The sequence below is a fragment of the Perca flavescens genome, chromosome 6 (assembly GCF_004354835.1).
Source record: "Perca flavescens isolate YP-PL-M2 chromosome 6, PFLA_1.0, whole genome shotgun sequence".
NCBI classification, from domain to species: Eukaryota; Metazoa; Chordata; class Actinopteri; order Perciformes; family Percidae; genus Perca; species Perca flavescens.
The window spans coordinates 7,754,392-7,781,267 of NC_041336.1; the positions used below are offsets into that span (position 1 = coordinate 7,754,392).

Here is a 26,876-nt window from a genome sequence, read left to right on the forward strand (position 1 = left end):
ATTTATTTATTTTTTTTTTTTACTTCCACTCCCTCTACTCTTCGTTTACCTTCCATTCTCCTTTTTTAATTTTAATTTGAACTTTTCCTTATCCGTGTGTCTGTGTATGAGTTTGTGTGTGCACATGTCAATCTGTCTTTGCAAGCTTCTGTTTGTGTGTTGTCCAGTTCATATATTTGCCTTGTCATTTCTCTTCCTTTTATTTGAGCCCTTTGCTTGTGTGTTTATTGAGCATCGGGCCGCCGCGCCCTTGGCTCCGTCCGGCGGTGGGACTTGTTTGGCTGCCGGTGCATCTTCCTGCTCCAGCAGTGACGCCGCTCTGTGTTTCAAAGAGCCAGAGGGGGCCTGCCGTCTCTCTGCGCGGAAAGTGAAAATTACTATCCTTCTTTTAAAGACCGCTTACATTGTTGCTCTACAGGTATATCTCTCTGTTCTCGCGCCGTGACTCAGCGCTTACTCACAAACCCTCAGTGCAATAGCAGGCAGTCCACCTCCAGCCGCCTCTGTGTTGTGGTGCTGCGGAAGCTGCCTGTTTCAAAGAATGCAGGTTTATTGCCTCCAAGATATCTTGTAATGGCTGGCTGAGACGAGGGGGAGGTGGTGACTACACAGACCATTACAAAACATGGGAAACAGTTCAAGCCAAAGGCGACAGGTGATCTGCCTGTCGCAGCAGGGAAGAACGCGCTGCCGCCTTTACAGTAATAGTGTCTGGCAGAACAATGACTGTCCATGGAAAAACATTCAAATGTTGTAATCAGTCTGCTGCTGCCAAACCGCTCAAAGGATTCCACGGAAGGATTTTTATGTTGTGGTGTTGGCAAACCTAGCTGATCTGCACAATTATTCATGATCATTTGATGGAAATGGAAATGGACTGTATTTATATAGCGCTTTTCTAGTCTTAACGACTACTCAAAGTGCTTTTAAATAGTACAGGAACCATTCACACACATTCACACACTGTGGCCGAGGCTGCCGTACAAGGTGCCACCTGCTCATCAGATAAACATTCACACACATTTCTGCTCCGATGCGCAGCATCGGGGGCAACTCGGGGTTCAGTGTCTTGCCCACCAGCCTTCCGATTGGCAGGCGACCGCTCTACCACTGAGCCACAGCCGCCCCTTTGATAATTAATTCTGCGTCTTTGGATTGTTGCGTTTTCGTATTCAAGAGTCTGTTCGGCCAAGGTACAATTTCTCTTATCTTTCCTTTTAGTGGTATGTAGTCATGCACAGGGCTCAACACAAACTTTTAAAAGTGGTTGCCAGGCTGGCAACCAGGCCAACCATCAGCTTTTGGTTGCTGAAACTTAAAATATGGTTGCCATTTTTAGTTACCTTTTTATATTTTGAGTAATTAAGATATTATGCTTTTATACATGTCGGCTTAATGAAGACAATGTCACATAAAAGTTACAAATATCCTTAGTTTTTTGTTCAGGTTCACTTGGTTCTTTGTCAGTTGAATTAATTTGCACTTTTGTTTGCGTTGTTGACGGGTCGAATTTTTTACCAAACAGTCAAACAATTTATTTTGCGTCACATTTTTCTCCATACCAAATGCATGTGCGCTCACGAGTATATACACCAATGCACATCCAGCGCTATCAACAAATTTCATAGAAACTACAGTATTTCTTTGGTAGAAAGTAGTATTGAGTGTTGATGTGGAGGCAGATCTCTCAGAGACACGGATATCTGAAAACCTGGGCAGATAAAACCAAAAATGTCTGCATGACTACTATAGGTATGGAAATGGCAGTGTTTTCATTGAAACATCCTCAAACTGGATGGTGCCAAAAAGAGCAAGTTAAAACATCAAAAGTGATTCTTAAAGTTTAGAAGAACTTCTGAATACAAATCCTTCTGCTAAGCTGATGGAGCTGAGAGATTCTGATTAGCCAGATGAATGGTGAAGTACAAGAGATCCACCTAGCGTGCAGCGATAAATAATTTAGAATTCAATACATTGCCCCTCGATGGAGTTTCTCCTCTACAGGTGTGCATTTCAAGTTCTGAGAAAATGAAGACTGCTTAAAATGAGGTTAGAATTTTAATTTACGAATGGTCTCACCCCTCTCTATTCGAGGAAACGTATATCGATTGACTGTGCTGGGCCTCCGTCCATTGTTTTACCATCAATTAGGCCGATTGAAACCCCTCCATCAATTAGGCGACGTCTTAAGTTGCGCTGCTCTTTTCACTCAGCGAGGACGAGCCATCTCTTTTCACCTCAGTCCTAATGACACCTCACTGTCTTTGTGTCGCCATGTGCTGCAGTGCCAGCTAAGGTGTCACGCCAGGTGAAAAGAAAGTGTCTTCGTGCAAGCATTATCACGCTTCTCTAGGGATCAATAGCACCTTCTTTATGTGGCGACCAGCTCAATTATTCATGGCTGGCTACTTAAAAATGCAATGAAGTAGCTGTCACTTAGCGCACTCTCTCTGTTCTGGCTCTTGCCGAGGATCCCGCACGAAACGCCGTGCTTCCTGTCAGTGACTCAGTCTTTCTGTGTAACCTGAGCACCGGCTTCTCACCCACTGCCACCTTCGTCTTGCTGGTTCGCGCCTGGCTCTGTGGTGTGTAGTTACCGCTTGGTTACTCGATCCCTGTCCTCGCCGGTTTCCTTTTCACAGCTCCATGATTAGGGCCTCATTGTGTGTCAGACACCTCAGGTTGGGTATCTTCCTGCACCACCTTTGTCCCCTGGTCCTATCCCGCTCAGTGAATAGAACAAGACGTTACGACTAATACTGATCACTTTTGATCGAGCGAGGGCTAGGCGATAAATTCATCGGCTTTTTTTCCGCTTTCAGTGCAATCAAATGGTAATGATATGATTAAATTATTTTCTATATATATATATATATATATATATATATATATATATATATATATAAGTCTGTTCAATCAGGGATTCAAGGAAAATTGTATTGAAAGAATTACAAAATTCATACATTTTTCTGTGAATACTGGTCTCAGGTAAGGCAATGATTGTATCTGGTTAACGCTGTCTTTGTCCAGGTTGAAAAGAGTAATACAGTTTGCCGTCTACACAGTCTATGGTTTGGACTGGACTTGACCGTGACGTTCTATTATGATCCTCATAGTTAAACAACACAAGGTGATTGGTTGATGTCTTTATTCCCGGTGCAAAAGCACAGTAAAATCGACCTCGTTTCGAAAAGAAATTGCGCCGCTTTAGTGCCGGGTAATATTTGCGTTATGTATGAAAGTACTCATGACAAAAACAACTGTTCGAAAAAATACATTGACGTGTGAATAAGAAAGAAAACGGTGTGTAAAGACCTTAACAATGGATCACCGTTCATTACGTTTAACATCAATTTGATTAGTTTATATGTGATGTCTTTATACATGTATATTTGCCATATTGTGATATATATCAGTATTGGAAAATAATGGTATTTGGACTACTAATGATGAAGTAGGAGTTAAAAAAAGGACTCACTTTCTGATATGAGAGAAGGGTTAGGGGCTAAACCCTAACTCTTATCGACAATAATAATGACCATATGTCCCTGCCCAGTACTCCTGCTGATTCCTCAAATTAAAACCTCTTCAGTCAAAGAAACATCAATCCACAATTAGTGAAATTAGCTTATGCCATGTTGAAAATGTACATGCTCCTGAGTCACTATGGCACATAGATCTGCTGAATTAAAGTGCTGGATTAATGATTTACCAAAAAGCATTATAAGTCACCGCCTGACAACTCCAGGACGGTGCCATCGACGGGCGCCTTGTCTCCTGCCCTGAGGACACGGGTCACCCGGTAACCAGAACTACGGAATTTTTAACTCAACTCTGAAGTGATGAAGCAAGACTCTTGACATTAACAAAGAACATACTGTACCTGCTAATGTATCCGAATCAGCTTCATGAACTGGATTAACAGAAAGTAACAGGGCAACATAAAGCATGTCAAATTGTGTCACATGATTTGGAAACCATAGCCCTAATATTCTGTAGTCAGCCTTAGACTTAATTGTATTTACCCATAGGAGGTGTTGAGCATTGATATCAAATATGTTCTCCGTTTAACTTGTATTTCAAAATGCCTGCGTGTTCACGGACGGGCAGGTTAAGGGCAGTCACATTATAATCCGTGGTCAGGGTGTAAACTGGATAGGCTTCAGTTCATGCATGTTTTCTTCACAAGCTTTCTGCAGAGCCCCAAACTGTTATTTGACTGAACATTAATTGGAACCTTTCACTCACATTTCGCAGTTACGACTTATTTGGCAAAATGTGAAGTAACTGGTTGCTACCAATGGATTATGGGAGTAGGTGTGCACAACAGGAACATTCTGTGGTTGAGGGCATATGCTGGGAAAGGCATTGCAAGCTGGCAAGGGTAGTCAAAAAAACAAACAGGGCAGTTTAGAAAGGCTGGAAAATACGTGTATTTCTGAAAACGTGCACAGAGGTTGTATGGAGACATTTGCAGATTTTTCGGTATAACGTTGTGTGTGTTCAGTTCAGGTTCAGTGTTCAGTTTCAAACCCGCACAAGGTGTTGAGGTTATGTATGTCTTCTCCTCCATAAACCTCTGTGACACGGTTAACAATTGGCCTAAATCTGCCGATGATGAATTCATTTATTTATTTTATTTAAAAAAAAAGGTTCGGAAGAGTTTTGGACAGATGTGTTCATGAGTGTGCCAGATGTCAGATCATAGATATGAACATCTCTTTGGTCTGCCTTGTCTACAGAGCACCACAGTTCTCAAGATTCCTCCTCCATTTTCACTATTGTAACAGCCTGAACTTAAATTTCAAATGGTCCACCAACCTGAAGTTAATTATTCATAATATGTGAGATAATATTGTATCCAACAAAACATATGACAGCCTCTGTCTTTAACACTCTTGAGACAAAGTCCATTACCAGCTCTGGACATAGTTTACCAGATTTCTGTCTGGCGTCTGGAGGTGATTTCCCACCATGTTTCCCGCATCTCTCACACATGGAATGTTTTGGCTGCAGGGTTGTAGATCAGAGCTGAACAGTCATGAGGATGTTTTCTACATACGTCACTTATGTTTAGCTATCCCGTCATGACTTTGTCAGTTTACATTTGAGGCATTTAGCGCTCGCTCCTACGCAGAGTGATTTGCATTGTGGTAAGCAGTAGGATAAGCTTCGGTTTCTCGATCATTTCCGTGATAAGTTACTAATTGTCAGGAGGTCGCAGGTCAGAGATATGTCATTGTGACAGAATGCCACTTGTCTGTAGAAGGATCACATACATGTGGTGGAAAAGAACCAGAGGAAAGATGGAAGGATTTCTTTTCAGAAAGGATGATTTGGAAGAGCTGATAGGATTAATCTCTGCACTACACATTTCCTTGACAAGACTGGAGAGTAGTTGAATTTGTTGTCAGTGTAGGTTTTTTTTCTAACACATATGCACTTTTTTTGTGTTTTGCAATCTTATTTTTTGGTTTCTTATCAAGTTGTAAGGGTTGCTGAAAACTAGGGGTGGGGGAAAAAATCGATACAGCATAGTATCACAATATTTTCTGCGGCAATACTGTATTGATACACAGACGCCAAGTATCGATCTTTTATTATATATGTCTTGACAATCCCATTTTGCAGCTATACCATTGAAGTGAGATGAAGAAACAGAAATGTATCTTTTTAGATAAAACAGATGTTGACAAAGTTTTCTTTTGGGGACATAATTTTGAAATTGGGAAAAATTTGAAGTTGGAAAAAAGGTAAAAAATTGCAATATATCGCAGAATATTGCAATATGTTTAAAATCTGAAAAAAAATGTATTGTGACATAAGTATCGTGATGATATCATATTGTGAGGCCTCTGGGGATTCCGACACCTCCTGAAAACACTTTAACATGACCGTCTCCGTAGTCTATTTCGACGACGTGTCATTTCCAGGATTGTTCAGGTACCGCCGGAAATTCCGCTTTCTTAGTGTTGGCTGGTTAACTCCTCCTCAGATCTCTGCAGGGTAAATCCAGACAGCTAGCTAGACTATCTGTCCAAACTTTGGGACGTACACCAAAACAAGTTCCTTCCCGAGGCTATTTTGCAGCGGCACCGTCATTGAGTCCAGCCACCCAGGACAATTGTGATTGAACCAGAGCACGTTTTTTTTCCTATCCAGGAATGTTGTGTGCACTAGCCAGACCCTCCTCAGTAGCGCTGTGGAGGAAGGTCTGGCAATGTGCGACTACCATCTCAGTAACTTCCCACCTCTCTGTGGAGCGGTGAAAGAGAGAAGAGGATTTCTCTTGCAGGGAACAATAGCCTAGGGCTGTACCAGAGTCAGAATTTTGTCAGTCAGATCTGATTTGGCTGTTCAATTTGAATGTTCCACTATTCATTCATTTTGTTTTATAAAGACTATCAAGCAGCATTTTTTTTCCCCGTCTCACTCTCACCCTGGGTCCGGGTCCGCAGCTTCCTGTACCAGAGAGCAGCGTGTAAGCGAGGAGCGCTCACTCTGCAGTTTAGGGCTGTGTTAAAATAATCAATTCTCCAATTAAAATCGATCTTTGTTTGAGTGATCTTATATTGATTAATAAAATCCCAAAATCAGTCTGTTAATTTCCTTTCAATGCCTTTTCAATGACTGTCATGTTAGTCCTGTTAAGTATAAAGTACTTTTAAACAAACTTGTGGGGCTCAATTCTTAATGTAAACATTAACCTGGTGCATTATAAAACATACTTGATGGTTGCTTCTTGTTTGTTCAATTTACATGCATTTATATGCATGCAAAATTAGTATTGTAACTGAGATTTCCCTTACTTAATTGATATTGAATCAGAAATGTAATCGAATCGGGACGTTGTGAGTCGAAATCGATTTGGGAAATCATTGGCGATACCCAGCCCTACTGACTCGGATCCCAGTCAATTGTCTGACTAATGATTTGAATCTTTAACCTTCATGGGGTGGCTCTACAATAGACAAAGTCACATTTAATATTATGTTTTGGGTGTTTTTAGTCTGTTTAGAAGCTGACTTTTTCTCCCATACTTAAACAGCAGTTAATGACTTCCAGACGAATTCTGATTTGTAAAACAAGTCAGCGTCACCCGTAACATCTGTCGAAATAGTCCGGATTGCTAAATATAACATTCTGAGCAGTCCGGCTCATCAAAGCACTGCATTCCCAAGACTGTTCATTCACAGCATTTGCGTGCATAGTGGGGTGGATTCTTCCCACTATCTCAATATTGTGAACTCTCCATCGCCTTAAAATTTCCCCCTTATGTTACTTTGCATGCAAGTGTCCCATTTACCGGATATTCTGAATATACCGGAGTCTTGAGCATCCTCTGATTCACACACCGGTTTAATTCAGCCTCAAGTATTTGGTGTCTTTGGACTTGCTTTACTGCACTATGTTTGTATATATTGTTAAACCCCATGCACGTAAGTTACAGGTATACTCACGAATACAAAAAAGCATGAACATATTACACCTGTCCTAGCCTCCTTGCACTGGCTTCCAGTCCAGTCTAGGATACAATTTAAAATACTGGTCCTGGCTTAAGAAAAAAGGTGACAGAGCCTTTGCGGTTCCACAGCTGAGGGCCAGCAACAGCTGGCCCTCAGCTGTGGAACCGACTGCCACCTGACATCAGAAATGCCCCTTCAATTGTGATATTCAAAGCCAGGCTCAAAACTCATCTTTTTACATTGGCCTTCCCGGCATCTTAATTGTCTTATCCTGCTATGTTTGTAATTAAGTGTTTGTCTTTCGATGTACTTTTTAGCCTAAATCACTGATTTGTACGTGTGTTTTATTATTTGCCAAAGCGCTATGTACAGCACTTTGGTCAGCGCTAGCTGTTTGCTATAGAAATAAACTTTACTTACTTACTATATGTGTTGCTGTGCTTGTTAATTTGGCATGCTTTAATTTGTTTCAGACCATGAGCGACAGGCCGTTCATCCAGAAGCTGTTTCGCCCCGTTTCACCTGAAGGCAACATGCACACACTTGGCGACCTGCTGAAAGAGATGTGCCCAGCTGCTTTACCACACGACGGTAGGTCTGCATACACGCACGCACACAGGAGGAGAGGAGGTGATGGGCAGATAGAAAGTGAGGAGGAATTAAGAGGAAAAGAGATTTAGAGCATCATGTGATGTAAATTCAGAGTGCTCCAACAGGAAGAGGTGGAGAGAGCTGGAGTCTACTAACAGGTAGTTGGAGGATGTTTAGTCACTTTAACTTTGCTGAGGTCATTTCCAAGCTCAGGTCCACTTCGAGTCAAAACCAGAACCACGATCATATTTCTCTCAAATTGAAAGACTAACAACAGGCAGTGCATGTACATTTTCAAATGTTAAACTGCATTTTAGGTGTTTAGGGATGAGCAGAGAGATAAATCGATCTGCAGAATCTCTGTATGTTATTGTTTATGTCCGGGTTTTAAGATATCCAAGATTAGACACCTCAAAACAACACAGTGGATTTATTATTTTAGGCTTCTAATTATTTTATTTTATTTATTTGCACATATGTAATCAATATGTGATGTATTCAAATGTACCTAAATGGACCGTGGTGCTGTGCCAGAATAAAAAAAAAAAGAAAAAGAACTTGATCAGTTGAATAAATTAGACTCAGGTCAGTCTACGTGTAAAAAGGGCTGATCAATATAAATCAAAATGAACGTGATTTGAGACTAGATATCGTCTTAGATATTGGATATCGTAATAAGACATAAGCTTTTCCTGGTTTTACGAGCTGCATTACAGTAAAGTGACCTACTAGCTGTTCTGTTATTTGCCTCTATCCACTTAGTCATTATATCCACATTACTGATGATTATTGGTCACAAATCTCATTGTGTAAATATTTTGTGAAAGCTCCAATTCTCAACCCTACAATATCATCGCAGTATCAATATCGAGGTATTTTGTCAAAATTATCGTGACATGTGGCTTTCTCCATATCGCCTACTCTACATGTAAACACGAGGCCAAACCTTAAAGTATACATATGGACAGCAGGTTTAGAAAATTAGCCCTGTGTGCACTTGTGGCATACAGTTGAGTTGCAGCTGTGGCAGAGGTGTGGTGATAATGAAAGGAGAGAGAGAGAGAGAGAGAGAGAGAGAGAGAGAGAGAGACACGCAGTCTAAACAGGCAGTGTCTGCAGAGGAGGAGAGAGGAAGTAGATAAGAAGACAATAGTGCGTTAGGACACAGGACCCGCAGGAGACTCACCTGCACGGGGGAGACAGAACCGTTAATACCCTCCTCCTCCTCCTGCTCCTCCTCCTCCTCAGTCTGTCTGTCTACCTTTCTGTCTCACAGTCACTCTCATTTTATCACCAGCATCATCCTGGCTGTTTACATCGCACACTCACTTTCAGATAACCCATTGTTTTAGGTTTCTTTAAATCTCAAGTTCTACCAAATATTTAAAGTCCTACGAAATATTACAAATCTCTTAAATGCTTTTATTGATGTGGTGACGTGTTGCTTCCAATATTGGATTCATTCCAATCAGGGTAACCTAACAAGCGTTAGCCGTGTGTCCCAATTCCATACCACACACAAATAGTAAACAGTAGGTACTAAAATACGCCACGTTTCCAAGGAAGAAATGCTTATTTTTTTGTTATCTGAAATATTCCTGAAGCTGTCTCAGTACCCTTTTCACAATTTGTTGCGGATTTGCTGGAAAACCACATTCAGACGTTACAAGTTAAAACTGTCAGGATCCAATGCATTCATGTGCATTAACAACTCTACCCTGGGTAATCAGAGATTACTGTAAATCTAGGTATACATGCAGCAAGTCAGTAATTATTTCCCACTCAACCCCAATAACCAAATAAATGCATTTGTTTTTATTTTATAACCCCTAAATGATTAATCGACTTGATTAATAACGTGACCGGAAGTTGGATAAAATATCTGGATACGCTGAGCTCTGACACTCACTTGTCTTGTCTTCCCTTACGCTCACAAAACATCCAGGTAGGAGGCGTCTCATTTTTAGCTGGTGTCCCTTTTGCCCGCTCAAATTAAAATCCCGGGTGGCAGATCATATCAGCTAGTGTATGTGCTCTCTGCAAGCAGGTGTAAAGTGCTCTGCCAACGATTTGTGGGAAGAAAGAAGCACCACTATATAACCGCGCATGTGTGTTCAATAAGGCAAACAGTGTGTCCAAAATAGGGCTGCATAGTGTATCGTTTTTTTTATAGTCATCTTGATGTTATTGCAATATTCAACAACATCATCGCATCTTTTTCTCATATTGTGCAGCCTCGAGAATTTGCACCTCTAATAGAAACTTGCTGTATAAGTGTTGTTGACGTGACATTTGTAGGAAAGGCTTTCAGTAAAACATTTTTTTTCTTTTACTAGGATCAGAATCCATCCTTTGTAGAAGTCTTTGTCATGGTTGTTTTGGGCTTCAGGCAGCATGAATTACAGCTCTGAACATTAACAGCTGTACCAGTACCAGGATGTTATTGGATATATATTTGTTATTACTTTCTCTGGACGTTTTTGCTTTCCTGATTCTAATCCACTTCAACCCAGTTGTTATACATTCATCTAATTTGCATTGTAGTTTTTGCCAAATGTCAAGGTTTGCTTAACATTTGTGAGACTCAGAGTCATTAGGTGTAGACAGAGATATCCTCTTACTGTCTCTTCCGGTTCCTTTTTTTTTCCCCCCTATAGTTTACCTGATCTAAGACTCTTATTTTCCTCTTTGATCCTCTATCTCTCTCTCAGGTGTAGCCTTCAACATCTTCCCTGTCTGCTGTAGTCGTCTTTCATGTCTTTGACGTTAAATCTCTGCTTTTCTCTGCTCTCCTCCCTCCCCAGTGGAGTCTGCCTGGCTGATCAAGGTGAAAGTGGCCCTTTTGTCTCCTGTCGTTTGTTTGGTTTCCACCTCTTCCTCGGCTGGTAGATGAGTCGGATGATAGCCAGAGATTATGGTGGCGTGTTTTGGTTTAGAGAGACCGGGACGTGTGTTCAGCAACTGGGCGGGACAGTGGTGTTTTTTTTTTTTTTTTTTTTGGGGGGGGGGGGGTTGTTGCTGGTAGTATTGTTGAAGAGTTCAGAGGACTTTTTTTTCGTTTTCTTTTTACTGCCGGGACCCTACCATATAACAAAAAGAAAATCTGGGGTGCTTCATTTCTCTGTGATCTTTCAAACATCAAGGTTTTTCATACAATCCTCTCCTCTGTTATGTCTAAGGGAGGATTGGTGTTGACCCCTGTGGGACGAAAAAAAAAAACTGCCCCAGCAAACAAATGGGGGCGGCTTGAATTAAGAGGAAGAAAGAAGGGGATTCCCAAATCATTCTCAAGCTATGGCCAGAAAATTCTGCATCGCCGCGAGGCTGTCATTCCCCTCCCGCTGCGGGAAACCAACCCAAAACATGTTACTGTTACCAGCGGTCAGTTTCCACGTCTGTTTTGAGCTGTCTCGCGTGTTTAATTGTTTTCAACCAGGTGTGTTATTGAGCAAGGTTTTGGCAGGAATCTGGCTTTGGTTTACTGCATAAATCACAACCTCCAGGGCGATGCTGCCCACGCATGACAGGCGTGTATTGACTGACAATTCTCGTAAGCAACGTTTTTTTTTCTTTCAGGTTTTTATCGGAGGCGAGTCCAATCATGAAAACCCCACACACTGATTATTGTTATTGTGAATAATCAGAGGAAACCCCCCACCCCATCTCAACCCCTGCCCCCTCCACAACCCCACCCCAACCCCTCCCCTTTGAGTGACAAATCCACACAACCATACTTTGAGCATCTAACTCCCTCATCCATTCCCTCCTCCCTCCCACCCCACCATCTCAGTCAACATCTGTGGTCCAGCCCACTCACTCACTCGCAGTCCTTCCAATACAAGCTGCTGATCAAATGGGTCGGCTCACTTTAGAGACCGGGGGAAGTGTAGGTTTCAGTGGCTGTTTTGATACAGCAGATAGTAGTGTGTGTGTGTGTGTGTGTGTGTGTGTGTGTGTGTGTGTGTCATGTGTGCAGGCGTGTGAGATGTTCACCAGGCAGGGGAATTCAGAATGGCTCGAAAGCATGCTCGTTCTTCGGGTCTTTTGCCGATTAAAAATGTGGTCGGCAGAGATCTTTTGCTTTTTAATTTGGTCCGGACAACTTTACTGTAAAAAGGCTGTGAAACCAGTGACGTTTGGGCAAGGATTTTGACTTTTTGGAGTTTGGAAAAACATGTTGATATCCACCCTAGCACTGTGACACTTTTTAAAATCTTATTTTATTATTCTTTATTCAAATAGTTTTATTTTTATATATAGCTGCTTGTGTTGACAGTAGTTAACATGTGAGAACTTTGTCTTCTTTTTTTAAAGGTCAAAGGTTTTGCAGAATCATAACACATCAGTATCAATATATTAACATTTCAAACAATACCCAACCCTAGTTCCAGGATGTACAGCCATGCAGTAGGTGCCAAATGTGAAAACAGAATTACAATTTTAGGTAAATTCAAAGTAAACTATAATATGAAGTCCATCAAGCATAAGATGTGTTATAACTTTCAGACAAAGCCATACTGCCTTTTTAATTGTTTGGCATTACACAAATTAAGAGAAATTTCACAAATTATGTGCTCTCTAGTTGTAAAAAACACACTAGGAGATTAGAAAATAATGGTGCGCCATTACCTTTTAGTTTTCTCTCACACATAATTAACAAGTTTAAAATTATCAGGGTGGCCCTTGTGTAATGACCATTAGTACTGGTGGTGGTTTTTTTTTTTTCAGTTTCTTGAGTCTCTAAATGTTCATGCGGCATTTTATCATAGTGTTCCAAAGTATTGTGTTTCATATCTACGGAAAGAGGAGTTTGACCGTGGAGAGCTGTGGACACGTTTTGTACAGGAGCATCAACAAAATATGAAAGTTTGAATGCAGTTTTCAACCAGTAGTAACATTGGTTTGGTTGAGGCTAGAAAAAAATGTTGCTGCATGCAAAATGTGGGCTGCAAAAGGTTGCTGAAATACCCTTTTTTTTTTAAAACCAGAGCTACTCTGCTCGATTCACTCATCCTGGCAGCACGAGTTCTTTCAATGAATGGCGGTAGGGCTGGGCAATATATCGATATTTTATCGATATCGTGATATGAGACTAGATATCGTCTTAAATTTTGGATATCGTAAAATCTTAATATACTAGGGTCTTTTCCTGGATTTCAAGGTTGGCATTAGAGTAAAGGTTTTCTGTACTTAGCAGACTGCTCTAGCTGTTCTATTATTTGCCTTTACACTTTGCCTTTACTCATTAAATTGACATTTCTGATGTTTATCAAAAATCTCATTGTGTCAATAATATTTTGTTAAAGCACCAATTGTCCATCCTACAATATCGTTGCAATATCAACATCAAGGTACTTTGTCAAGAAAATCGTGATATTTGATTTTCTTCATATCGCCCAGCCTTAAATGGTGGTGCTTGGTTTTTGGCTCGTCTTGGTCATAAACTTTCTCATTTTTACATTTGATCAGCGCTGCCTAGTTTGACAGTTTGATTGCACGTTAGAAACTTATCGGCTCGGATTGGAAGCTCAACTTTTCATACGGTGGATGTCATAAGGATCATACAGGGGGAAATCAGAAATCCAAAAAGGATTTATTACCAAGTAAGTAACACTTAGGAATTTCCCTATTAAACGTTAGTTTGAAATAAACAGTAAATACAGAAACAAATATCGACAATATAACTGTTGTACATTAAGAAAAAAGAGGTGAGAGAAGAACATGCTTTGTTTTTATAAAATTTACTAAATCGTTCTTTATAAAGCGAAAAATGGCAAATATTTTCCGGGGACTGCCTCTCATATTGAAAGATTTGTTTGTTTCTTTTTTATACATATAATTTTAGATTGAATATACAAATGCAAAACAATACATTTAAAGATAAAGGGAAATTGCAAAAATCCTAATTTTTTTTTTAATTTTGACTGACTAATTTATCAAAAGAAATAATCACTAAATGAATCAATAATTAAAATGATTGGCTCTTGCAGCCCTGCGCTCAACTGTTTTCTCTCTCTTACAATGCTGAGTGCCAGTTGGACTTTCTACCAGTCAGTCATTCACAATGGTGTAGCCAAACGTATTGTAGTGGGTGTACTGTACTGTATATTGGCCAGAAACTGCCTTTGGAGGAGGAGGGGTCCATATCATAGTGGGGGGTCTGGGTGTCCTGCCCCAGCAAAGTACATACATTTCCTGTATTCTGAGACTCTTTAATGCACCAATTTATGGTGGACATACATTCATTTAGCCTATGTGAAGAAAAACAACACAGATGACAATTCAAAATATATCAAAAATATAATGGAAAGTATGTTGTTACGTGTCATTGGGCATTTTTAAGTGGTTATATGGAAATCCTGGAGCTTTCTTAGTTGGTATACTGTGTATACCTGCATATCACATACTGTAGACTACACCACTGGTCATTCAGTATTTTTGTCTGTCAGTCAGTCTGACCAGCTGCCAGTGGTGCAGTCACACTGGGTGTTTGGCTGTGAGGAGAGTGCAGCGTTGTGGTCTTCCTAAATAATGGTTGGCTTCGCTCGGCTGACAAAACATGCCGTCTTGGCCGGCGGTCGTGTACTACTCAACCACAGGGTGTGTGTGTGTGTGTGTGTGTGTGTGTGTGTGTGTGTGTGTGTGTGTGTGTGTGTGTGTGTGTGTGTGTGTGTGTGTGTGTGTGTGTGTGTGTGTGTGTGTGTGTGTGTGTGTGTGTGTGTAAGCGGACAAATCAGCCCATTTTTGTAGTGCTACTTTGCAATGCAAACAAGTTATTAGTAATTTGACTGTGGTTAGAAGATGTATTTCCACTTTACTGGCTCCCTGTCTGGTCCCATCAGCTTTTCCAGTAAGCAACTTTGACTTACAGTATATTTAAATATGTCATGAAATTAGAGATGGCCCGATACCACTTTTTTGCTTCCCGATACCGATTCCGATACCTGAACTTGCGTATCGGCCGATACCGAGTACCGATCCGATACCAGAGTGTCATATATTTCATTATGTTTTAACAGCTGTATACTACTATCCCTGTATGGATATGATATGATTTCTATCTTTGTTGTCGGTCCGGCTCAGGTTAAACTCTTTGTGAAACATGAACAAACACAAACAATGAATGCCACAGAACTTTCTTTTATTCTCCAGTTTGACAGTCAGTTATAACGGAAAAAGAACATAAATAAACTACTTTAATGTAGATTTTCTTTAGGGCTTTATTAGTTGGTATCGGATCGGTGCATAAACTCCAGTACTTCCCGATACCAGCGTTTTAGGCAGTATCGGAGCCGATACCGATATCGGTATCGGAACATCTCTACATGAAATACATATATACATATAATATGCATATAGATGTAACAATTGGATCCAGACCCAGTAAAGAAAAGTTATTTCTTCCTGGTTAAAGTTCACAATCAGAGTTGTATAACTTGGTTGAACAGTGAAATCTCAATCCTTTGAAATTTTTGCGAGTGAGATTTTTTCACTCGCATGTCAAAGGTCACGGTATTGAACTATTAAACTGCAGTGTGTGGTTTAGTTAAGAAGCCATGAAGCCCTTTGCGGTTTCTCTCCAATTTGAACTCACTTCATTTTTTTTGTGTAATGTAGTGAGTCTGATAGGGATGCCTGTTTGTTTGTGACAGAACAAGTGATCCCAGCTGAGCATTTACTTCAATAAATTTATGAAAATCCGAACTTGACACCACAGTCAACAATGTAGTGAAATTTGAATCATGACATAATTATGACAGATCTCCAAATAACCGAATTAAACAATGTTAGGATGCATTGCTTTAAATAATGGACTGCCTATTTAACATAATTTGATCTTGGAAATGTAACAATGGAATATTGTTTTTTTTTTTTTTTTTTTTGCCAGAAGCTTGATCTCTCTCAGATGTCGATGTGGTTTTCAGTCCGTGTTTGTTGGCTTGAAGTTGCTTTAAGTTGTTCCTGCTGATGGTCAACCCTGTTAATGAATCACAGAACTGAGAGTTAGTCAAACTGGGGAAACACCTCTGTTAATTTGTATTCCTGTAGAACATCTCTCGCAATTGTGACAAATCTACTGATGGTGGTTGTACCTGTACTTCTGGGCAGTCCCAAGGGGAGTCAACCCCTCAACCTTTACTGTCATCACAATTGCTTCTCCTGCAGAAGGGGGAAAATAAGAGGTTCTCATTTTTGTTATTGTCAATTATCAGTGGATTCACTGTGAGAAGACTGGGTGTGTGTCCCTTGTGCGCACAATGGCCTTTCATTAAAGGGGGGTAGTCCAGCAATTTGGTATTGCATTTCCATAAAGTTTAGGGCCTTGAAAAAGACAGATTAAAGTGGTTCAAATTGCAGCAGCAGCCGGTCGAGATATTCTGACTTTTAGTTCTGAGTGCAGGTCAAGCTACAAAAACAATGGATACATTTTGTGTGTTTCGTTTACATTAAAGCTTTAGTGCGTCACTTTTTGATATTAATGAAGATCCGTTACATTCAAGCCATTGCCAAATGAGTTGCTACAAAGCTAATTAAGACTATCAGCTCCACAGAACTCTCTCTGTATTTCTCCGTATGGCTATGTTCAGAAGATTGTGTCATCCGGGGACTTTCCCACGCAGAAACTCAAGTGAAGATAATGACCTCTTCTGAAGAGTCAATCATGTTTTTTTTTAATCCTCCGTGTCCTTCTTGGCTACTAGCAACTGCGTGGAGGGCGGCAGAAACTATGCACTATAGCTTTAAAGTGCCCATATTGTGAAAAAGAAATCACTTTTTCTCAGATTTGGGGTGTTATTTTGTGTCTCTGGTGCTTCCACATGCATTCAAACCATCCATGCTGCTTGTAGTGAGATACGGGTTTCTGAATGTGTCCTGCCTTCAGTCTCCGGGCAAGCTGGTCAAAATCTGCAGGGCCGTCTAGGTCATCGGCCAAAACATTTGGTGTATGCTAACCACTTTAGCTAATACCACATCAGCTAGCTGTTTCTCCAACTTCGGTCAGTACAAGGCAGGATTAGTCGGGAGACTTCTTCTAAACAAGCACTTCCAACTTTGCGTGGAATGGCGCTGGCGGTTAGCCACTTCGTGCTACAACACACCCAAGTTCACCCTAATCTACAAAAGAAATTGTATAGAACTACTTACATGTCCCTCGTCTGCTACCGCCGCTAGCTAGCTAGTAGTCCTTACCTAGCTACTCCGCATGTGCGACTTCCAACAGAGATGGGATATTGTCATACCTCACTCTGTAGCTAAAACAGAGAGCTCAACCCAAAGGGTGAAAAGAGGAGCTGCAGCAATGTGCAGTACAACAAAAATATGGTGTTTTTTTTTTTAAATAAAACCATGTAAACCTATTCTGGTACAACCTCAAAATACAATTATGCACCGAAAATGAGAATAATACGGGCACTTTAACATGGCGTTAAGTTAAATGTCCAAGCCCAGGCTGAAATAACCCTCTATGACATCATCTGACAGACCAACTGTTTTCTCATTGTTTTCTGAAGTTGAGTAGTACTCCTCATAACAAGACTACTGACCTTGATGCGTTTTAAATTGGTGGGGAAATGTATGAAAAATCAAAATCAAATAACTGTTCTATACTCTCACCTCTTAAAGTTCAGTGTCTTTGGATACATTATCATATCAGAAATGTCAGAATTAAGTTCTATCACACATGTACCAGCTAAAGTAGTTTGATGGAAGTTAGAGTGTGAGGAATATTTAAGATGCACAAAAATACCATCTGTCTGCCGTGTTTTTGTGAGAAATAAAATGAGCTTTTTTTCTCTGCTGTCTTAAGTTAGTGGCTTAACAACTATCAGCTGTTCTGAGGTCGCAGACATTAACGTGTTTATTGCAGGAATTCATACCAGCGACGTTTACCAGAATACGATAAATCATGCGGAGTCACGAACCAGAATTACCTTATCTGTCTGATATTTTTAATTCCTGCATTTTTCTCATACACGCACATGTTCTCTGTCCCAGTCTGCAGTGTGTCTGTGTGTGTGTGTGTATGTGTGTGAACCAGAGAAAGTGTGCTCTCATTATTGCTGTCATATAGGCAAGATCACACCTTTTACTTTCTGTGCTTCTGAACAATTTCTTATGATTTCGCTCAAGTTGACCTCGGTAGACACTTTTAAAAAAAATAAGCAGCTCCCTACAAAAAAAAAGATAATAACACATTTTTAAAGTGGCACTGCAAAGCGTAATGGGATAAAATAAATTGTAGTTGTAAACAACAACAAAAATGGAATGAAAAAAAAAGAAGGTGCAAGAGAGCTGATGATTATGCAGCTGCAGATTGTCCTTCAAATTAAAATATCAATAAACATACTTTTTTTTTTTATCCCAAACATTGTTTACCTCCTTTCAGTACACTTCAACTAATGCCAATGCTTACACTTTAACTGCCTTTTCCAATACTTTCAGTGCTTGAACCTAATTCATTTGAATGCCGCCTGTACAGTAGTTCCCTCTTTCAAAGAACATGTAACGCTGCTGCTCTTCTCACAGTTCATGCTCTTTCAGCTGCTCCTTAACTCCCAGCAATATGAATCCTCTAGTCTCGGACTCTAAACAGCCTTACCTTAGGTTTTGTCATAATGCTGTAAAGCACATGAAAGAAACCGACTGCCTTCAGTCGAGAGGAAGTGGCATCAGTACAATGATAACTTGAATTTCTTTATTTTTTTCAAGCTTGTGGCTCAGTGGTTTTAGTGCAGAAAGCCAACAATGCAAGCAAGTACTTCACCTTAAACAGTTCTTAGTTAAGAATACATTTATCAGGATAAATTAACAACAGAATTGTGTTATTTTTTTCAATCCACTAACACCAAAAGAATTTGTTACACATTTATTATGTTTTGAATCCATTTTTTTTCTTTCTTTTTTTTCCTTGCTTCACCTGCATGGCCTGTACCTTGCTGTAGTGACCTTAAAAATTACCAGAGCTGCTAAAAATCCTCCAGTTAATGTTTTTATTTTTTTTATTTTGGAAACAGAAACTCTTCTGCTTCCACCTATACAGCCTGCGTTCCCAAACTTCCTGCAATCACCAAACATTTCCTTTTGAATCGTCCTGCAGAAACTTATCCATGCCTTCAGCTTTTAGATTCGTCTGGGATCCACCTCTGTCCCAATACATTTAAATCATCATAATAATAATAACTTTATTTATACAGCACTTTTTAAAACAAAGTTACTGTGCTTAACAAGACAATAATACCATGGCAGACCAACAATGATAAAACAATTTAAAACAAATTAAAATTAAAAAATTAAAGGTTTTACATTATTGGAAAAAAGGATCAACACGAAATAATAATATAATAGAAGAATATTAATGTCAATTTCAGCATAAAGTACTAACTATTTAAATAATTATATATCAATAACACATTTGAAAACGTGTTACACAACTATCAGGATGTATTTAAAATATAAGTTTCGATAATGCCATAACGTATACTATAGATTTAAACGGATACAAGTACCATTCAGGCCACAAACTCTGTAAAAGGGCACTTTTTTAAAATGGGATTTAAATATCTCTTCAGCTGTTGAATATTACACATTCTGGTTTGTGTTGGAATCTAGCCGCCACTCTGTTATGCCTTATACTTGCCAACAAAAAAACAGTTGGTACAACCGATAAATTGCTAATATATATATATACGTCATTTAATTCCCACAGTTACCAGCACTGGCGTACATGTGCACATCTGTAAATGTCAGAAGAAAACCTTTTGCTGAGCACATTTCTTGCACCGTTTCCTGGCATTAGTTTCTTGCATGATGCTGTTTGCCAGCCAGTCAGCAGGTGTAGGGTGGAGTCACTTCTCAGACCGTCAGTTAACCCTCTGTCTCAACCGTCCTCCTGATATTACGTGGAACTAAGACGTCACAAGCCCGACCTCTGTGTGTGTGTGTGTGTGTGTGTGTGTGTGTGTGTGTGTGTGTGTGTGTGTGTGTGTGTGTGTGTGTGTGTGTGTGTGTGTGTGTGTGTGTGTGTGTGTGTGTGTGTGTGTGTGTGTGTGTGTGTGTGTGTGTGTGTGTGTGTGAGAGAGAGAGAGTGTGAGTGAGGTCAAGAGTCATAGACGGGAAAAGGCTCATCGCTGTCTGTCTTTCTCACGCACACGCAGAACATCCTGATTGTATATGGAAGTTGTTTTAATTAGCCAGAAGCTGAAAGCTACTTCCAAATACTTAAATGTGTATATATGTTAAAAAAATAATAATACTTAAACTCAATTCTTAACTAAAAGCATTTACAAACTCTTCCAAACAAACTGAAGACACCTGCATTTACTGTTTTTCATGTTTGAACATGAAAAATATAGTTTCTGTTTTACAACCAAGAAGCAAAAACATTTGTCACCTTCCGGGACACGTTCACTGACAAAAATATTTGTCTTGAAACATGAATCATCTGCAGGTGAAATACAATTTGTGTTTCTCTTTAAACAGGTGAGCTTTTTCTAAAGTGTGTATGGTTTCTAGTGAAGCCAAAGTCAAATGTAAACAGATAAAATCACAATCAGTTTTGTTTAAACAGGCCGATTTCTATTAGAAGTTCAACCACCTGACCTCACCTGCACATTTGTGATTAAAAAATAAGAATAAACACAACAAAAATAAATGAGTCAAACAGTCAATAAGTCACTGTTGGTAGGAATTATCATCTAAAGCTCAGTAATAGAAAATGTTAATGACCTGTGTGCATGCAGGTGGTTTTTCAATGCTTTTGGCCTTTAAACTGGTTTAAGAGAACTGTCAGGTTTTAATTTCAATTTCAGCATGTCTTCTCTTTTTCATTTTCTAGTGCATAGAGGGAGCTCTTAATAACAATATGTGCACACCAACTAACTATTTAAATAAATATATATCAATAATACATTTGAACACATGTTACACAACTATCAGGGTGTCTCCTGAAAAAGTCTTAAAATGTGTGAAAATCTAATTCAAAGCCTTGGTTCTGATTACAGTTAGAAGCAGCACTTTATTGTCAAATGGAATTTTAAAGCAGTTAAATATGTTGTGGTTTCTTGGACTTCCTTTTTTTCTGGTGCCAGATTGTAAACCAGTCCTGTTGAATTGTGCATCCTCTAACAGGCCAACACTTTTACTTTTACTTTTTATTCATTCATTCAATTATATTTGGGGCATTTTACATCTCTATTGGAGACGCAACAAATGTCCCCTGCTGGATTCAAACCACTGACGTTGCGGTTCAGGATTGTTGGCTGAACATTGGTCTCGCATTGGCAGACCTTCCTCCACGGCGCTGCGGAGGAAGGTCTGGCTTCAGCATTCTGGGATGGGAGAGAAACGTGCTCTGGTTTGTTGTGATTATTTTTAAACCATTCACAATCGTCCCTGGCGGAGCTAAGCACCGTATGGAGCATCGGTGCTGTTGAAAAATAGGCTCAGGAAGGAACTTGTTTTGGTGGAACACGTGTACGTTCAAAAGTTGTTTTATTTGTGCAACAGAAAACTCAGATTGGACAGATAGTCTAGCTAGCTGTCTGGATTTACCCTGCAGAGATCTGAGGAGCAGTTAACCATAGTCCTCAGAAATGCACTACCACAAAGTTGGCGGACTAGAGAGAGAGAGAGAGAGAGAGAGAGAGAGAGAGAGAGAGAGAGAGAGAGAGAGAGAGAGAGAGAGAGAGAGAGAGAGAGAGAGAGAGAGAGAGAGAGAGAGAGGAGAGAAAAAGATACGCTAAAAATCAGAGCAGCAGAGGCTGAAATATCCTGACTTTTATTCATTAGTAAGGGTGGACTGGATCCTACATTTCCTATAATGCATCTCTGTTGTGTCTTTCATTTGACTCTTCCTGCTCGTGTCTTTTTTGACCTCACGCTCCGTTTGTAACACAAGCTTTATCTAAAAAAAAAAAAGAAAAACTAAGTGTATAGCTCAAAGTTGAAGGCCTTCTGAATGTTAAATCGTCAGAAATCTCTCTGCAAATCACACGACTCGAGAAGGTTCTATAAGGTCGAGAAAGTCGCTGCTCGTAACGGCCGATTTGCGGTCGTGGCCTTTCAGCGGTGGGCGGGGTCAGTCACAGGAGGCCGTCATAGCCAGAGACACACATGCACACCCACGCACACACACACACACCCTGAAAGTACAAACTGTCAGAGTGAAAGTTAAAAATTCGACTTCTGTCAACGACGAACACATCAACAATCAACTGTTGCTCTCTTCTGCTTCATAACTGAACACTGACACTCACATTTACACCGGTATTTTCTCTCTTCTCTCTCTTTTCGCTTTCTCTCTCTCTCTCTCTCTCTGTCTCAGCCACCACAGCAGTGGTATTGCTGTAGCGTCTGATGTGGTCTCTCTCACCTCATCTAACCATCTCTTTTCCTCTTTCTCTCCACCATTGTTACCTCCATCCTTTTGTCTTCTCTTTCTTCTTTTCTTTTCTGACCTGCTGTCTTCCTTTCTCGTGTTCCACTTATTGCTCTCTGCTTTCTCCTTCACTCTGATTTTGAACTGTTCGTTTCCCTTATTTCCTCCTCTTCTCTCTACCGTTCTTAATTTTCTCTCCTCTCCTCTTTGTTCTTTTTCATTCTTCTGTTTCTTTTTATTTCCTCTCTTTTCTGTCTTTGCCTCCTTTTCTCCTCTTTTATTTTTAGTAGTAGTTTGTCTCTGTATCACTCTTTTCCCTCCAATCCTTTCTATTTCTCTGCTGTCTTTTGACAACCGTCTATTCAGTCTTCAATACTTCTTCTCTGCAGTTTTCCTTTTTCTGCTTTTCTAAAAAAAACGAAAAACAAACTTAATTTGTATAATACTTTTGTCCACACTGTTGTAAGTTACAAAGTGCTTCAAAGTAAAATGGAGAGAAACAAGTACATAAAAATGCACAAAAAAAGGTTAGAGAAAAATATAAAAGACTAACTAAAAGAATTAACAAGAAAACAACATTGAACTGTTTAAATTAGAAGCAGGCCTTCCAGTAATCTGTTGCCGATCGGCTGGAACAGTGTTTTGTGGCTCGTGCACTCCTTTCTGTTTGTTTCCCATTTACACAGCCAGATTTTTTTTTTTCAGCACAAACTGAAAATAGAGAGCTAGGTGACCGTGATGAGCTATTTGCTGATATTTGACAAAAAGTGTATTGGATTAACATCACTTACTCTACTCTTTCAAAGCAGGGGTGTCAAACAAAACTTCACCAAGGGCCACACTGGAAAATGAGAATTGCATTAAGGGCCAGACATGTTTGACATGCTTTTATTCAACCAAAAATATCAAATACCTTTTGACTGTATTATTCCTGTCTCATATGGCTTTCTCCCTTACAGTTTGGTCGACAAGAAGCCCTAAAAAGTCAGCAAAAAAAGTTCCTTAGCCATCATAGAAAAATCAAAGCAAAACCATGATAAAAAGTGTTTACGACAACCTGTTTCACAGCCTGAATGTAATGTAAACTCTTTGGTTCTGGGGGAATTTCGGAGTCTCAAATCTGCCAAATTCTGCTGCTGTGAAAAGCAGATTCCCGTCTTTTTGGTTTGGCTCACATCTAGGGCAAAATGTATCGTGAACCTAAATTGATAATGCGGGCCAGATCAAAATTTGCTAGGGGCCGGATTTGGCCGTGGGCCTTGAGTTTAACACGTGTATTAAAGGATGCTACTACTTAATAATGATAAAATGAATTGTGCCTCCCTCCCTCCCTCCTTTCTCTCTGTCCAGGTGAGCAGAAGCGTTACCAGGTGGTGATCCACGGCATCGAGCCGCTGCTGGAGACGCCCCTGCAGTGGCTGAGCGAACACCTCAGCCACCCCGACAACTTCCTGCACATCTGCGTCACACCTGTCCCCTCTGACTGAGGCCACGCCTGCCCCCACTTCACTGTCACCTTGCCGACCGACCGGCCGACCGACCCCGCCAGCCGGCTGGGTAACTTCCGGAACAGTAGCGCTAAAAACCGCGGGAACTCTGAACTAACAGACTCTTTAACGAGAAGGAGATCAGGATCTTATAGATACAGATGAACAAAGGATGTGAAGGAGGGATTTAACAAACCTCCTTTTCTATCTATTTATATTTCTACTCCTCCTATCACTACTACTACTACTACTACTACTACTACTCCTCCTCTTTTCCCCCTCTGTTTATAGGATGCAAGGATGAACAGATCTTCTCTTCCTCCTCTGCTCCCAAAAGAGAAAAGACATTTCTTTAGGTGAAGAGGTGGCTGAGTGAGCAGAAGATCACTCCTTTCTACTCAATCTCGCATCTTCTCCTCTTCTCCTCCTCTCCAAACATACAAACAAACATCTCCACAGGAGGAGAGGAGGTGAATCCATTCCCTCGTTTTTTCTTTTTCTTTTCATCCGGCCATATATCTTCCTCCTTGTCTAGTCCAAGAGAAAGACTGTCCTGTGGACAGGGAGACCCATTTGTTTGGGATTATGGCAGAGGTGTAGCCAGTCCTGCTGAAGTTGCCTTAGTTACCACGTTCATGTATTTTTCATCGCCAATCCTCGTTGACCGTGCGAGAAAAAACAAACATACAGACACACACAAAGTTTACATCACTAACTTTTCTCCAACATCTCCAAATGCTCTCCAGGAACTTCTGGTGCTTCGGTTTTAACTTTCCACGGAGGATTTTCTGTTGCTTGCATTAACACGTGGCCTCATTTGACAAAGTGAGCTGGAAGAAGAAGAGGACAGGGTGTTTTGGAGGCCTGGGGCACTGGTCGACCCATTTGATTTCTCTGCGCTGATCCCAGCACACTCTGGGCTCTGGTTTGGACTGAGCATCTGGTGCCACTGTTGAAATAAGCATCTAAGGTATTTGAAAAAGCAACTTAACAAGCAGACACACTTGACATCACCTGGTACGGTTTCTGAATTAGTATTACATTGCAGCTTTAACTCAGAAACAGTTTAACTCCATTTTTGTTCATTTTAATTTTCTTCCATCTTCACCTTAAAGAGAAATTCCAGTTTCATACGATGTATTTTCAGAGTTGAAATAAACCGGAGTTGCCCTTTGATGGTTACATTGGCTCCTCTATGGGTGATATGATTCTGAGGCCATGTTCACACTTGGCATCTTTTTTGACAAGAAAAAGTTGAATAGGGCGCTTTTATAGTAAAAAAAAAAAAAAAAAAAAAAAAAGCAGGCAGTGTTATTATAATCCAAAAAGCAGCCAACGGCGTCTTTTGCTGCTATAACCACAGCTACTGCTACAGTATCTGAGAGCGCTATGTGGAGCAGTGCTAACGTTGGATAAAACAAAGCGGTGGAGTGAGCTAAAGAGAGAATAGAGAGAGAGAGAGAGAGCTGTGCTACTAACGTTACATAAAACAAAGCGAGTTCCCTGTACACGGAGCACCCGGTCATATCATAACTCGCTGTGCTCCGACTCCATTTTTCTCGTTATGAAAACGACAGGTCTCTCTACTCCGCTCGTCATTGGTCGGCTTTCAAAAAGCGCTTGATGTAAGGCTTTTTTTTTTTTATTTATTTTTTTATTTAGAAAAGTTGAACTTTTTTCAACTTCAAAAACACGCTACGAGCTGCAGAAAACAGGTCGGCGGTGGCGTTTAAAAAAGCACTCACGACTTTTTTTGAAAACTTGGTTTACTCCATAGGATTATAATGTAAAACAGGCGCTGGCAGCTTAATGTAAGACACGCCAAGTGTGAACTCAGCCAAAGGCTGTCAAAAAACTAATGAATGAACAACAAAAAATAAATAAATCGCAACGTTCTTTGTTTTTAACTTGTTTTGTCGTTTTGCGATCTTTTTTTGAGACCGATGGAGATACCGCATTTTCACGGGGGTATCTTTTGAAAGTGAATCAGCTATTTTTATGATGTTAGAAAAAAGGGAAGAAAAAAAAAGAACTCCACACATGTTTTTAATAGCAGGTGTTGATTTCTCTCCATCAGTACAACCCAGTTTAGCAGTTTTACTGTCTGTTTAGTCAGGTTTGGCTCAAGCCTCTTTGTCTGCTGCCAAACTTAAATGAGCATCTGGTTTTTGTTTCATTTTAAGATCTCTGCTTAGAAAATGAGACAGCCGGCACGATTAGCATTAAGTCTGCAGGCTGTTGGGGGGGGCCACAGTTGTTTGACGTGTCCTACACATGCTTTCATCGGCAAATTTTAGTTTGTGGACAAAAATCAAAACTGGCAAAAGCGTACATGACTTTTGACTGACTTTAGTTGAGGACTATGCAAATTGGATTACTTTGCCTATAATATGGAGGCCCTAATTAATCAATCACAATGTTTTTTAACAAAGTTTGTATCATGTATGAACATCTTGTTCTTTCTTTTCATTTTTTTTTTTACATTTGTCCATACTGAAATAAAAATGACGCTTAAAGCATTCACCTGGCACTGTTATCCAGAATGACTTCAAATAAAAGTGAGATGATTCAAATATTTAATTGTCAAAGAATGCAGTTATTGATTGTGAAGACAAAAACGGCACATATGTATTTAAACACATTTCACAGCACGACCCTGAGAGCAGTGATGCTTTAAGAAGGACTTTACGTTTTCCAATGAAAATGTGTCACCTTCCTTAGTTATTAAAGCTGGGTGTCGTTTCACTATGGTAACCTAATATGTTACCTAAATTATAAGTGCCAATACCAATTTACCTATTTGTGTTAATTGTGTTAATCTGTACTGTTGTTGTTATGCATTGAATTCAAATTGAAATATCCATAAAATATGTCACTTTAATCGTGGGTTGACAGTTTACTCAGTGATAGTAAAGGGGTCCCTTAAAGCTATAGTGCGTAGTTGCTGTCGCCCCC

At 40.1% G+C, this 26,876-nt stretch overlaps 1 protein-coding gene across 2 annotated transcripts in view; it reads left to right on the plus strand.

Moving 5' to 3' along the window:
* Positions 1–26,496, plus strand: part of atg5 (ATG5 autophagy related 5 homolog (S. cerevisiae)) — a 38,790-nt gene extending 12,294 nt beyond the window's left edge. For both annotated transcript variants that reach the window (XM_028580165.1, XM_028580167.1), the window contains exons 7-8: positions 7,940–8,057; positions 23,785–26,496. In XM_028580165.1, coding sequence (XP_028435966.1) covers positions 7,940–8,057; positions 23,785–23,921 — 255 coding nt within the window. In that variant the 3' untranslated portion in view covers positions 23,922–26,496. The remainder of the gene's footprint in view (positions 1–7,939; positions 8,058–23,784) is intronic.
* Positions 26,497–26,876: the final 380 nt, after the last annotated feature.